This window comes from Bos mutus, chromosome 19 (genome assembly GCF_027580195.1).
Source record: "Bos mutus isolate GX-2022 chromosome 19, NWIPB_WYAK_1.1, whole genome shotgun sequence".
NCBI lineage: Eukaryota > Metazoa > Chordata > Mammalia > Artiodactyla > Bovidae > Bos > Bos mutus.
The window spans coordinates 30,350,256-30,365,046 of record NC_091635.1 but is presented as its reverse complement, the minus strand read 5'-3'; the positions used below and the strand labels follow the sequence as shown (position 1 = coordinate 30,365,046).

Below are 14,791 nucleotides of genomic sequence, written 5' to 3'. Positions count from 1 at the left end.
TATCACATTTTTAATCCAATCATCTATCAGTGGACATTTGTGTTGTTTCCACCTTTGGGGTATTATAAATAATGTTTCTGTGAACATTGATGTACGAGTATTAGTTTTGGTCCCTCTTTGCACTTATTTTGTCTGAGGGTTTTTTTCTTTCTTTCTTTTTGGCTGTGCTGGGTCTTAGCTGCTGCATGGGCTACTCTCTAGTTGTGGCGAGCAGGGGCTACCTGACAGTTGAGTTGTACCAGCTTCTTATAGCAGTGCCTTCTCTTCTTGCAGAGCATGGGCTTTAGGGTGGTCGGACTTAAGTAGATGTGACTCCTGGGCTGTAGAGCACAGGCTCAGTAGTTGTGGCCATGGGTTTAGTTGCTGTATGGCAGGTGGGATCTTCCTGGATCAGGTATCTGACTTGTGTTTCCTGCACTGGCAGGCAAATTATTTACCACTGAGCCACCAGGGAAACTCCTGTCTGACTTCCTTTGATCAATATTATGATTGTGAGGTACTGTTTTAATTTCTCCATAACTCAGTGCTTTCAGTGCTGTGGCCCAGGTTCGATCCCTGGTTGGGGAACTAAGATCCCACAGGCAGTATGCCATTGCCAAAAAGAAAATTTTGAAGACTGAGTACTGAGATTTACCAAGTGAAGTTCCAAATAGGATAGCAGGTTCAAGGGCTCTCAATAAATATTTGAGGGAATGAAAAAGCACTGAGTTGAACCACTTAATGTTTTGAGAGTTTATTATGTGCCAGGCTCTGTACTAAGCACTTCATATACATTATCTCAGGAGCCCTATCAAGTATATCATATTGTATCCACTTTACAGATTTGGAAACCGAGGCTCAGAAAGATCAAATAACTGTCCAAATTATACAGTTAGTGGTATAGCTAAAATCATCCATCTCACTCACTCCTTGCTAAATATATATATAGGGCTTCTTTGATAGCTCAGTTGGTAAAGAATCTGCCTGCAATGCAGGAGACCTGGGTTTGATTCCTGGGTTGGGAAGATCCCCTGGAGAAGGGAAAGGCTACTCACTTAAGTATTCTGGCCTGGAGAATACTGGTGTCACAGAGTTGGACACCACTGAGCGACTTTTGAACTGTGGTGTTGGAGAAGACTCTTGAGAGTCCCTTGGACTGCAAGGAGATCCAACCAGTCCATTCTGAAAGAGATCAGCCCTGGGATTTCTTTGGAAGGAATGATGCTAAAGCTGAAACTCCAGTACTTTGGCCACCTCATGCGAGGAGTTGACTCATTGGAAAAGACCCTGATGCTGGGAGGGATTGGGGGCAGGAGGAGAAGGGGGTGACAGAGGATGAGATGGCTGGATGGCATCACTGACTCGATGGACGTGAGTCTGAGTGAACTCCGGGAGTTGGTGATGGACAGGGAGGCCTGGCGTGCTGCGATTCATGGGGTTGCAAAGAGTCGGACATGACTGAGCGACTGAACTGAACTGAACTGAGCGACTTTCAAGATAGAAAACGATATATATATATTATATGATGTTATTGTCAATATTTGGTTTCCTATTCTTTAGCTATTACCATAAATAGCATCTGGAGTATAATTTCATCCTATGAAAGAAAAAATAGGTGTGCGGCTATATATCCAGAGAAAAAAGTTGCATTGGAATATGACTTTGTTTCTATGTGGCCTTCCCAGGTGGCACTAGTGGTAAAGAACCCATCTGCCAATGCAGGAGACATGAGAGACATGGGTTTGATCCCTGGGTCAGGAAGATCTCCTGAAGAAGGTCATGGCAACCCACTTCAGTATTCATGCCTGGAGAATCCCATGGACAGAGGAGAACTGGTGGGCTACGGTGCACAGGGTCGCAAAGAGTCAGACACGACTAAAGCGACTTATATATATTGTATTACCATAAAGCATTTCACAGACAGAAAAACAAATATCATATGATATTGCTTATATGTGGAATCTAAAGAAATGGTACAAATGAACTTATTTCCAAAACAGAAGTTCAGTCACAGATGGAAAAACAAACTTGTAGTTACCAGAAAGGGGAAGGGGAAGGCATAAATTGGCAGGTTGGGATTGACATATATGCACTACTATATATAAATAGATAGTAAGAACTTATTGAATAGTACAGGGAACTCTATTCAATACTCTGTAATAACCTATATGGGAATAGAATCTAAAAAAGACTGGATATATGTTATCCATAACTGATTCACTTTTCTATACAGCAGAAACTAACACAACATTGTTAAATCAACTATATTCCAATAAAGTATTAATTTAAGGAAGCATTCCACACTTGTCAATGAATATTTTTAGAGCATCAGAGAATAGTTTAAATAGATATTCAACAGTATTACTTTCCATGCTGCACTGTAATTTTTAAATTCACTGTCTCATTTGGACAGACATTCAGATTGTTTTCAGTACTTGGCTGCTTTTTGTTTTTGTTTGGCCATGCGGCATAGCATGTAGGATCTTAGCTCAGGGATAGAACCCACACTCCTAGCGTTGGAAAAGCAGTGTCTCAACCACTGGACCGCCAGGGACGTTTACTACTTTGTTGTTGTTGTTTTATTTTTGTTTGGGCTGGGTCTTTTTTGCTGTGCAGGCTTTTCTTTAGTTGGGGTAAGCAGGGGCTATTCTTTGTAGTGCTCGGGCTTCTCATTGCAGTCGCTTTTCTTGTTGTGGGGCACTGGCTCTAGGGCACGTGGGCTTCAGTCGTTGCAGCAGGCAAGAATACTGGAGTGGGTAGCCATTCCCTTCTTGAGAGGATCTTCCCAAACCAGGGATCCAACCCTGGTTTCCTGCATTGCAGGTTGATTCTTTACCATCTGAGCCATCAGGAAAGCCCACTACTTTGTTTTTAAACTGCACTTTGATAAACATCTTTGATGACGGTTATTTGTACACATCCATGATTTTTTTTTCCCCTAGGATAAATTCCTGGAAATAGGAATTTATTCCTGGAAATAGAATTGCTGGGTCAAAGGATGTTCACATTTTTAAGATTTTTGCTATACGGTGCTGCGTTGTTCTCTAGAGGTTGTACCTATTTTCGTGCCCATCAACAGTGTGCTGCTGCTGCTGCTAAGTCGCTTCAGTTGTGTCAGGAGAGCCCTAATAATGTTCTTGTCCCCCCAAACAGTGTAGAGGCTAGAGAGGAACAGGGAATAGATGGGGGAGGTTTAGAGAAATAGGAGAATCCTAAAGATGTTTATAAGCCATGACGAAAGAACAGAGAAGGGGAGAAGTGAAGATAAATGCAATCTGAGAAGGGAATCAATGACTGAGCAGTGGCCTCTGAAGCCAGGAAGGGCTGAGCCAGCAACTAGGGCTTGCCCTGCAGAGGATGTGGGAAATCTGTCTTGCCTGCAGCCCCGGATTCCTGATCCATTTATTCAGGATTAGGGATATACACCCTGTGTTATATAGCATTCCCCACATTCCCCACGCTACCTGTCATTTTTCATTTTTCTGTCTTACCAAATTCTGTGAAGGCAGGAACTAAGTTTTGTTTTTATTTCAGTATTCCCAAAGTCTATCCAGTGCCTGCATGCAGCAAATACTTGATAAAAATTTATTAAGCGAATGATAGATGCAATTCAGAGAAGATGGGGGAAGAGCTAGGGATGCATTTTGTGAATGTGTACAGCAAAGGACAGGATGCAGTTAAGGGTGTTCTGAGTCCTGCTATGCTAAGTCACTCTGACTCTTTGCAACCCTATGAATGGTAGCCCGCAGACTCCTCTGTGCATGGGATTCTCCAGGCAAGAATATGGAATAGGTTGCCATGGCCTCCTCCAGGGGATCTTCCTGACCCAGGGATCAAACCCGCATCTTGTATCTTGTGTCTTCTGCATTGGGAGACGGGTTCTTTACCACTAGGGCCACCTTTTGAAAGAGGGACTTTTGGGATTAGGGTTTTTCAAGATTTATTATACATATATGTATATACACATACATATATATAATTTGGCTGTGGTGGAGCTTTGTTGCTGCATGCAGGCTTTCTCTATTTGCAGTGAGCGGGGACTACTCTTCATTACTGTACGTGGGCTTGTTATTATGGTAGCTTCTCTTGTTTCAGAGCACAGGCTCCAGTGTGCAGCTTGTGGGGTTTAGAGCCCAGATTCAGTGATTGTGGTGCCTGGGCTTAGTTGTTCTGTGGCATGTGGGATCTTCCTACAGCAGGCACCGAACCTATATACCCTGCATTGGCAGACAGATTCTTAAATCACTGTACCACCAGGAAAGCCCTGGGGTTAGGTTTTTGATGGTGGAGGAATTATGAGGGGAAAAGAAAGGAAAGAATGAAGACTTAGTTGGGACTACATCACTGTCTAAAGCTGGCCTCTTATATGTAATAATCATTTAAAATTAACATTTCAGGCCCGGAGCAACAGTCTAGAGGCCAGGCCCCGCCTCCAGCTCCCCTCAGTGCACAGGGGCCCGGCCCCCTGGCGGGGTGCACAGGGGAGCAGTAAAAAAAAAAATAAATAAATAAAATAAAATTAAATAAAATTAACATTTCAATGGGTCTTAGATCCTTATCTGTTTATTTTCCCTAAAGTATTGAACTTGGGTATTTTTATACCTTTATGTCAAATTATGATGGCTACGGAGTGATGAATGTATCTGTGAATCTTGGATGTTGCCTTAACTGAATACATTTATAGTAAATCCATTTTATAAAAAAATCAGAAAGTACTCCTTCCCTAACCACTAGATAAGTTGTTTCATGTTTGCCCATTTGCTAGGCAGAGGGGTGTCTGCTCCTTTAATTTACATTCACTGGATCGCTAGTGAGCTAGCACATTTGTCATGTTTCATCAACCACCTTGTAAATTAACAATTTAGGCCTTTTGCCTTCTCTTCCCTTCAATTTTTCTTTAAATTTCCCAAGAATCCATGGGTACACCCCTTTGTCAAAAATTCAAATGCAGACCATAAAAAGCCCCACTGGCACAGTTCCTCTCTCCTCAGAGGAAATTCTCGGGCACCTGCCTTTCAGGCCTTTTTCTATTCAGCTTCAATCATGAGGTTTGGTTTTGCTTGCTGTACATGTTATATTTCAACCTTGGTAATAGTCTTGGTAATCTTTCCCAAGGCAGTACATGTGCTCGTCACTTGGACTCTATGCCCAGATCTCTCCTGCTGCGGGTATACCCTTTGTAAGGACTGAATTATATTCCACAGTGTGGATTTGTTTACCATTTCCCACATGTTGAGTTGTTGCAAGCAAGGCTGGGATGAATACTGCCGTGTGTACCAGCCTTTGGTGTAACTGGGGAGCAATTGAAGGGCATTGCTTAATTGCCCATCAAAGAGGCAGTTTCCTTTCTGACCCCCTTGTATGAGCAAGAACTTGTGTCTCCAAATCATCACAGGTACTGAGTATTAGTCTTTAAAATGTACCCCCGAAGGAATTCCCTCGTGGTCCAGTGGTTAGGACTCGGTGCTTTCACCACAGTGGCCCGATTCAATCCCTGGTCAGGGAACTAAGATCCTGCAATCTGTGTGGCACAACCAGAAAAAACCAGTCCCTCAATCTAGTAAGAGAATTGTATCTTATTATTGTTTTAATTTGCATTTCCTTAATTACTGGTGAGGTTGAGCATGACCATTCATTACTTTGACAGATATTTTCGTGTCCACTCTTTGCAAGACACTGTACGAGCACCAAGTCAGCAATGGTAAATAAAAGAGATGTCAATCCTGCCCTCAGACATCAAGAAAATGAAATCTTTTAGTGGCAGATACTTTTGTCAACATTTTGCCTTTTACTTGTGTTTATGATTCAGGGCTTTTATAACCAAATTTAAATTTTTTTCTGTATCCAGATAAGTCTGTATCCAGATGAGTCTTTTTTCTTCTATGCTTTTACATAGAAAAATCTCATCCCAAAATCAGATACATAATCACATGCGTCTTTGGGACTTTTTAAATTGGGTATCTTGTCATTGTAAGAATACCAGAAAAAGCCACGCTCACTGGGGTCTGCCTGCTCTAAAGGGGGAGACAGCTTAGTATTCTCCCCTGAGAGTGAGGCTCCTGGCTTGGCCCCAGGACTAGAGGGTACTTCTGTCTCTTCACTTGGCCTTTTGGATCTGTGAAATTAAAGCAAAAATTTCATCCAGAAAAGAGAGGTTGCTACTCTGTATAACGAGGTCAAAGACTATCTTCTAGTTATTGAAAGGAAATACCTACAGATGCGACTCTCTGCAGAGGAGGGGAGGATGGGCAGCAGCTGCAAAAAGGCTGACCCAGGACTCCTGATCTGTCTCTACCATGTGACTCCACATGGCAGTGAGAGTAGAGAGCCCAGAGTCCCTCACTTCAGCAAAGGGACAGGAGAACAGGCTGCTGACAGCCACCTCCTCCAGTGGGTACTGAAAGTTCAGGGTCTGGAAAGGTTCCTCTTGTTGTACTTTAAAAAAATACACACACACACAATTTTAAAATTAAGTAATTAATTCCTTTTGGTTGTGCTGGGTCTTCGTTGCTGCACACTGGCTTTTTCTAGTTGCGGCAAGCGGAGGCTACTCTCTAGCTGCAGTGTGTGGGCTTCTCATTGAGGTGGCTTCTATTGTTGCAGAGCATGGGCTCTTGGTGCGTGGGCTCAGTAGTTGTGGCACATGGGCTTAGTTGTCCCTAGGCACATGGGATCTTCCCTGACCAGGGATCAAACCCTTGTTCCCTGCATTGGCTGGTGGAATCTTAACCATTGGACCACCAGGGAAGTCCTCCTGTGTTGTTCTTACACCCTTTTTCCTATCACAAGAGTAACAACTGATCTGTGCAGAAAACTTGGGGATACAGAAGAGTACAAAGGATGGGGAATAAACACGGAGTGATGGGTATCTCAGGCATATTTCAACCTAACAACAGCCACGCTTTGGTCTGTGCACAAATCATTTATTTGCATTCATAAAAACTGGCTTAGCTTAAAAAGCTTCCTCTTAAGGATGAATAGTGGTAATTTTGCCTCTGGGACCAGAGCAGGAAGTGAGAGAGAGTAGGGGAAAGCTGATGGCTGGTTCTCCTGTCATGGATCCTCAAAGACCACAAGACCATAGTTTAAGACACTGTGCATCACTGGGGGGTGGGGAACACAACCATAAATGGGTCATGGAGATCATGCATTTCTTTCTCCCTCAACAGCCATTTCCTGAAAGGCCTGTTTAAGGAATATAGTCCGGTCTCAGTGTCGTTGAGGCAGATATAGGTTCCTAAATAAATAAGTACAATACCAAGGAAGGCTACCGACCGGAGTTGAAATAGGCTCTGCAGAGAGAGGGCTATTGGGCTGAGTCTTGAGGATCATATCAGCTTCAACCAAGGCAAAAAAAGATGTGGGAAGGGTAGACCAAGCAGAGGGAACAGCACAAGTAGGTGCGTGGAAGCTAAGGGGAGAAGCTCATATCTGGCAATCCAGTAACTCATTCGCTAAGGCTGGGTTACAGGGGCCTTAGAAGGGGAAAGCAATATCAGGAGGCCAGAGAGCTTGGCGGAGGCAGGGACTAAATACTTATTCTGCCTTGTTGAGTTTTGATATTAGCCTGAAGGTAGTGTAGAGCCACTAAAGGTCATGATCGGAGCTCTGATTCCCAAAGGTCATTCCAGCATCCTTGCAGGGCATGGGGATTTCAAGACCTGTCAGTGAGGTCCTCCCTCAAGGTGACAAAGGTAGATCGGGCATTGGCAGTACAGCTAGAGGCAGAGTCTGTCCCTCTTTAGGAGGCTGAATGGGTACATGAGGAGCAGGGGAGACGGGATGACAAGATCACTTCCTCCTAGCTTGGGGTCTGCCTAGATGGAGGGGCCATCATCCATTTAGGCAAAGGAGGAGGATGCGGGCAAAGGTTGAATCTGCAGACCTTCCCATTAGAGAGAGGAGCTGAAGTTCAGGTCGGGCTGGAGGTCAGCAGGTGGCTCAAGAAGCCAATAAATGGATGAGCTGGCCCCGAAGGACATGTGGACAAGAGTGTGGACAAGAAGGTCAGAGACTAGTCCTCCAGGGTTGGGAGGGATTACTGATGGAGGGGGAAGGACAAGCTCTGGGAGTGGCTGGGCATGGGGCTCACTGGATACGCCCCTCCACACGCAGCAACAAGTAGTCCTTGAGGAGCGGGGGCAGTGGGAGGCAGGAGGCAGCCTCTCGGCAACGGCTACCCAGCTGAGCACGCATAGCCAGCCGGGCCAGGTGCTGCAGCCGTCTTGGCTGGTTCACCATGCTCAGGACCGAGCTATAGAAGGCTTCGTGCTCCTAGGCCAGGAGTGGAACAGGGTCAGATGGCCCAACACCCTTCCCTCTGGGGGCAACCTAGTGGTGGGGCCCTGAGATTCTACAACATGGATCCACCTGGGCATGTAGCATATCTCACAGGACTCAGATTCAGAACCAAAGGCCCTGCAGGGGTCATGGGAGCTGAGACCAGACTGCAGGGCAGGGTCTCAGCCATGTCTACACCCGCCTCCCCCAACTCCAACAGTGCTGTCTACTGAGTCAGAGATGCCTGATAAATGTCTATACTGATGCAGGTAAGAGAGAGGCTAGAGAGGTGTGTGTAATTAAAGGTTGTTCTAAGCTGCCGGAGGCAGGGTACCCAGAGGTTTCACTCTGCCCATCCTCCTCCAGCCCAGGGTTCCCCTTGCTCCTGCTTCCAGGAAGCCCATCCTGGGGGTATAGGCCTAGGGTTCACCCTTCCTTTCTACCTCCCTCAGAGCCCAGGAAGGAGCTGTGCTGGTGGGGTGGACATACCTGCCACAACTCAGGAAGCACGGCCTCCACCCAGGTATCACAGGATGGGACACAAGGGTAGGCATTAAGCAGGACTTCTAGGGCCCGAGGGAAGTTGGCACAGTGTCTCAGCATCTAGAAACCAGAAGAGATTCTTAAGGGCACCATGCTTCTACCAACCAGCCTGGGCCACTATAGTTATATCCCAATTTGAGATGCCAAGATCTGAGTCCCTCCTAATCCTTCTCTAGCCTCAGTTTATCCCACATTTCAAGTGTGTTCCAATCTCCTTGGGGGCTTTTTTCTCTGTTGGACACTCTCCTCCCTAACTCTCGCTGGTCCTTCCCTAGATGGGGACCGACCTCTGGCATAGACGATGGGCTCTATCTTTTGGCTTCTCTTCCCCGGTAGCTGGGCAATTCCAGTTCCAGGCACCCCTGCCCGCCAGGAGCCTCTCACCTCTGGGCGTACAGGCTGGGCCCCATAGTCCAGCAGCGCGGCAAAGAGGACCTCGGGCTCCCAGTTGGGGGCGTCCTGGACAGCCTGCAGTGCGCAGTCCATGGGCGTTTGGCCCGCTCCGTTGGGGACCGTCGCACAGGCCCCGTGGCGCAGCAGCAGCTCAGCCAGACCCCCGCAGCCGTTGGCACAGGCGTTGTGCAGCGGCGTGTGGCGCTTGCGTCCGGCCGCCCGGGCATCGGCTCCAGCCTCCAGAAGCCGGCGCGCGGCGGCCTGGTGGCGACGGCTGCTGCTCGGCCCCTCGGCCCCAGCGCACGCCGCGTTCAGGGCCGTCTCGCCCTGGCTTGTGCGCAGGTTCACATCGGCGCCATGCTCCAGGTAGAGAGCCACATGCCCCTCCAGGCCGCGTGCCGCGGCCACGTGCAGGGGCGTCACCTCGCTGTCTCGCGCGGCCAAGTTCACAGTCGCTCCGGCCTCCAGCAGCAGCTTGGCGCACCTGGGGACAAGGTACAAGGCCCCCGAGGCAAATCCTGTCATCCGTGACCCCTTCTTCCCACCCCTCTTGGCTCAGGTGAGCCTGTTGACCACCGCCAGACTCATGGAGGCCCCGTGACTAGACAGAAGAGGAGGAGGGCCCATCCAAGCCACCTGGAACATTTCGGTTTTCAGCCCAGAAAGGTTGTGGTGCAGCTCAGGACACACAGCAAGTTAGTGACTGCAGGGTAATTAATACTCATTGCCTGAGACTGTGCCTCCCAGAATCTAACCTGACTCCCCCATCAGATTGGGACCCCAAGGCCTGGCTCTGAATCACTTGTGAGTGGTCTCTCCTAACCTTTTGATAGCCACTTTTCAAAAAAAGTCTTGAAAACCCATTAATCTGTACACAATGAAGCATAGAAAATTGAGTGTAACCCTTCCCCCCTACCACAAAAGAAAATAGAAATAGAAGTCCTAATTAGTTAAAGTAAAAAAAAAAAAATCCAAAGTCCTAATTAGTATTTTCTTCCTGCCTCCAAACATGAAGGGCTTCCCAAATATAAAGACCACCCTTCTTGGCCAACCACACCCACTCCAGCAAAGGAAAGGCACTTGGGTGTCCCCCTTACTCCACTCCCTCTAGAGAAAACAACCAAACCCAAACCAGATTTTAGGGAGCACAGTCTATAGGGAGCACAGCTTTAGGGAACACTGGTTCAGTCTTCTAGTTCCTGGAAAAATTATAGGTCAAACACTGTTGAGGCAAATTCGCATCGTTAAACCACCACGGGGTAAACCAAACATTCTTGCAAACTAAATTAATGATCACACTAAACTAACAGTAATTTAAAAAGCCAGAACAGGAGCCACTGGAAACTCAGGAGCAGATCCATCAGACTCCAGTGAAACCCTGATGACCAAGGGTCATTCCCCAAAACAGAGTTCCAGCTCCCTTCAGTGCATGCTCAGGGACAAAGAGTTGAGCAGCATCTAGCCAGCCACAAACTACATAATTTATTTTCTTGGTAAATTCTAATCATAGACTAATTTTTGTTTCTATTGTATATACTAAATTTAAATAACTCCAAGAAGCTCGCTCAGTCAGGTTCCATTCTCATTTCACTTAAAAGGATTAAGTCTGGACTTCCCTGGTGGTCCGGTGGTTGGAATTTACCTGCCAATGCAGGGGACATGGGTTTGATTCCTGTTCCAGGAAGATTCCACATGCCACGGAGCAACTAAGCCTGTGTGCCACAACTACTGAGCCCACGTGCTGCAGCTACTGAAGCCTGCACACCTAGAGCCTGTGCTCTTCAACAAGAGAAGCCACCCCAATGAGAAGCCCAAGTGCTGCAACGAGTAGCCCCTACTCACCACAACTAGAGAAAGCTGTTAGGCAGCAAGGGAGACCCAGTGCAGCCAGAAATAAATAAAATAAAAAATTGGGGGAAAAAAAGGATCAAGTCTGCTAGAAAGTACACCACGTGCCCATAAAACTCAAGAAAGGACTGGAAATTTTGGATCATTTCTGGGTCCATCACTGATCTAGATCTACGTGGGGAGAGGGCCCCAGCACTGGGGCTGTAGAGTGTCTTCCAGGAGCCCTTGATTCCTTACCCTCGCCAGCTCTATCTCTGGGCCTGACTTGTAAAAGTGCAAATACCATCATGTAGAGGGTCCAAGAACCTGTTGACCTTAAAAAGGTGGGAAGAGGAGGTGTGCCTCATATTAAGATGGGAAAACACTAGGTCAGATCTTTCTTGATGCCTACCTCTAAACAACTAGGAATGTGGCTGCAAAGGGTTCCCAGGCAATAGGAAACTGCAGTTGAAAAGAGTTTTCCCCCAAAACAACAAGGCTTCTGCTTCGTGGGCTTAGCTGATGTGACTTTGGAGAGGTCACTAAACCTTTCTGAGTCTCAGTTTTATCCTCAGAGAATGTGACCTGTCTCCCAAGCTGCTACAAGGAGATGTTTTCTGTTATGTGAGCTGGAGACACACACACACACATGCACACATGTACACACTCCGCCTCCCCAAACCATCTCAACCCCTGGACACCTACTGTAAGGACTCGGGGACTGTGCAGAGGTGCAAGGGGGTTGTGCCTTCCTCGGACAACACGTTGACCTTGGCGCCGAAGGTCACCAGCAACTGCACACAGTCGAACTGGGCCCGGGCACAGGCCTCGTGCAAGGCTGCCCGGCCCCCAACCCGAGCATCCAGCTCAGCTCCCTGCCGGATCAGGTAGCGGGCGCAGTTGGTGTAGCCTCGGGCAGCAACGATGGTGAGAGGTGCAGTGTGCTTGGCCTTGGGGGTCAGCACCCAGAACCCTGGAGAGAGCAGGCAGTTTTAGCTGGGTGTGTATGAGGCCAGGGGGCAGGGCATGCTGTCATGTACAACTCTGCATGTTGGGCTGAGCACAAACCCTGTGCCTATCTGTACCTGTGGAGAGGGGCTCCCTCAAGCCCCCAATTAAGAGTGTAATCTGGAACAACCTTTTAGAACAGTTTGTCAGTCTGTGAAAAACGTATGTGTCATAGAAAGAAACATTTAATTGCTCTTTTTTTTGGCCCTACTCAGCAGCTTGTGGGATCTTAGTTCCCTGACCAGGGATTGAACCTGGGCCCTGGCAGTAAGAGTGCTGAGTCCTAACCACTAGACTGCCAGCAAATTCCCTTAATTGCTCTTTAAAACTACAAGGGCAGCTAAGGAGGTGAATCCTATTGAGGAAACTTCTGGGTCTTTGAGCTACTGGTGGAGTCCTTGGCTCTTTTTGTTAACTTAGGTGCTCTAATATTTGGGAGGGGAAGGAGTTATGCACAGGAGGGCCTGGAACTGACTTGGGGAGTAGCCAAGAGGAAAGCTGAAGAAGTCCTAGGATATTCCTGGGGTGGGGAGGGTGGGGTGAAAGTGTGGGGAAGGGTGGAGGGTGGGGGATAAGAGGTGGGCGTGGGGAAAGGAAGGGTAGGAGGAGGGGCTGATCATAGGACTGGTGCTGGATCCAAATTGTGGAAATAGCCAAGGTCTTGTTTGAAGGACATAGATGCCTAATATCAGACTGTCAGTTGTTTGCATTGTAGGGAAGCGAATCCCTGGGTTTCCTAAATCTTGGGTAAAACATGCTTTGTTTTTTATTAAGATTGAAATTAAGGCCAAGTTCCATTTGGGAGATGGGGGACATGCTGCAGAATGAGACCGAGATGCCCTGGGTGGGGTCACATCTCTAGCAGCTAAAGGACCTTGGAGCCAGTGGTGACTAACAGCATAAATTCTTCAAGGATTTTGAACCCCCAAATCCATAGGTGGGGGTTGAGGCAATTTCCTGTTAATCAGTTTTTCTTTTTTGTGTGTGTTGGTTTTTTTCCCCTCTTTTTTTGTCTGGTCTTTTTTTGGTCTTTTCTCCTTGTCAATCTTAAGAATGGAGTGATCTTTTTTTTAATTAGTTTTTATTGGCAGATAGTTAGATCCTAAGGATACAAAGATGTTGGTCATATTGTTATTTAAAGTAGATTTTTAAAAAAAGGAATCTAATCTAACCAATCTATTGGGTTTCCGTGGGTGGCTCAGATGGTAAAGAATCTACCTGCAATGCAGAAGACCCATGTTTGATCCTTGGGTTGGAAGATCCCCTGGAGAAGGAAATGGCAACCCACTCCAGTATTCTTGCCTGGAAAATCCCATGCACAGAGGAGCCTGGTGGGGTCTCAAAGAGTCAGACATGACTGAGAGACTAACACTGTATAAATCTTGGGCCAACCATACAATAGAATTTATGCGTCTATTTAAAATACTATATGGACTTAATGGTTATTGCCACAGAAACATGTTACATGAAAAAAATCAGGCTATAAATAGCATCTGGTGTATAATTTCATTCTATGAGAGAAAAAATATTTGTGTGGATATATATCCAGAAGAAAAAATTGCATTAGAATATAATTGTATTTCTATGTGGGCTTCCCAGGTGGCGCTAGTGGTAAAGAACCCTCCTGCCAATACAAGAGACTCAAGAGACACGGGTTCGATCCCTGGGTCTTGAAGATCCCCTGGAGAAGGAAATAGCAACCCACTCCAGTATTCTTGCCTGGAAAATCCCATGGATAGAGGAGCCTGGCGGGCTACAGTCCATAGAGTCGCAAAGAGTCAGACTTGGCACACATACATGTATTTCTATGTAATTCCAACAACATGTTAATATAACTTTAATTCTGAAAGACATACAAATCACTAAGCATGCCTCAGCTCTGTTTAGGAGGGATCTACAATGGGCAGTGGGAGGGGATGGTCTATTCTCTGGGCTGGAAAGGGGAGATTGGGCCCAGGCTCTCTCCCATCCCCACCCCCACCTTCCTCCCTACCCCTCCACTTCTGCCCCCACCAGGTACTCCTTACCCTGTTCAGCTGACCAGGCCAGCTGGTTGCTCACAGTCTCCACAATCATGTTGGCAGCGTCTTCATCTTGGAACAGGGCTTGGATCTGCTGTAGCTCACCAGAAAACAGGGCATTGTGCACAGCTGGGTCCCGGCAGGAGCGGCGTGGCCTAGTGAGCCGGGCCTGGGAACTTGGGGGGCATCTTTGGCTCCGGCACTGCTGGGCTGCTGCCCGCCGCCGGTCCTCCCATTCCAGCCACTCCCGCTGCAGGCGGAGAGAGCGCAGGGTGGAGGAGGTGAAGGGGAAGGTCTCCTCCGCCATGGCAGGGGGGCCCAGGGCGGGGGATCCAGGAGTCTGGGCAGCAGCAGCTGGGCAGGGCTGGTTCCCTCGCCTGACTGCCACCCTTGCTCTGAGGAGCCACCCTGCCCCCTCACCCGTGACCCAGAGAAAGGAGCAGCTGAGACTATAAATAGGCCCTTCACTGCTCTGATAAACAGGGTTTGCCCAGAGTCATGATCTTGGTGCAGAGAAGGTGTTGGGCCAGTCCCCAGCCCCGGGTTGGGATGGCCCCTGTGGATACCCTCAGACTGGGGAGCCGGCCCCCAGCTGAACCCCAGGTCTGCATTCTCCCACTTTCTGGAGTATCTTGAGTCGGCCACGTCCGAGGCGAATGAATCAATCAGGGAAATGGACTGGACAGGGCTCTCTGATGTTGGCTGGAGACCAGACCCCAGCCCAGGAAATACTGGCAGGT

General features: G+C 47.6%; 1 protein-coding gene across 1 annotated transcript; it reads right to left on the bottom strand.

Annotated features, from left to right (window-relative positions):
- Positions 1-7,378: 7,378 nt before the first annotated feature.
- Positions 7,379-14,470, bottom strand: ASB16 (ankyrin repeat and SOCS box containing 16). Its single transcript, XM_005907680.2, has 5 exons — positions 14,058-14,470; positions 11,728-11,995; positions 9,187-9,679; positions 8,749-8,862; positions 7,379-8,253 (listed from the first exon to the last, which is right to left on the bottom strand). Exons 1-5 carry the CDS (start codon positions 14,356-14,358, stop codon positions 8,068-8,070), a joined length of 1,362 nt encoding a protein of 453 aa, XP_005907742.2. The 5' UTR covers positions 14,359-14,470; the 3' UTR covers positions 7,379-8,067.
- Between the last annotated feature and the right edge of the window lie 321 nt (positions 14,471-14,791).

Excerpts from the sequence above, each read along its gene's own strand:
- ASB16 (XM_005907680.2), bottom strand. The coding sequence starts at position 14,358 with ATGGCGGAGGAGACCTTCCCCTTCACCTCCTCCACCCTGCGCTCTCTC. Across the intron at positions 9,680-11,727 it reads ACAGTCCCCGAGTCCTTACA|GTGCGCCAAGCTGCTGCTGG; the intron begins GTAGGTGTCCAG and ends CCTTGTCCCCAG. Across the intron at positions 8,863-9,186 it reads CCCAGCCTGTACGCCCAGAG|ATGCTGAGACACTGTGCCAA; the intron begins GTGAGAGGCTCC and ends TCTGGTTTCTAG.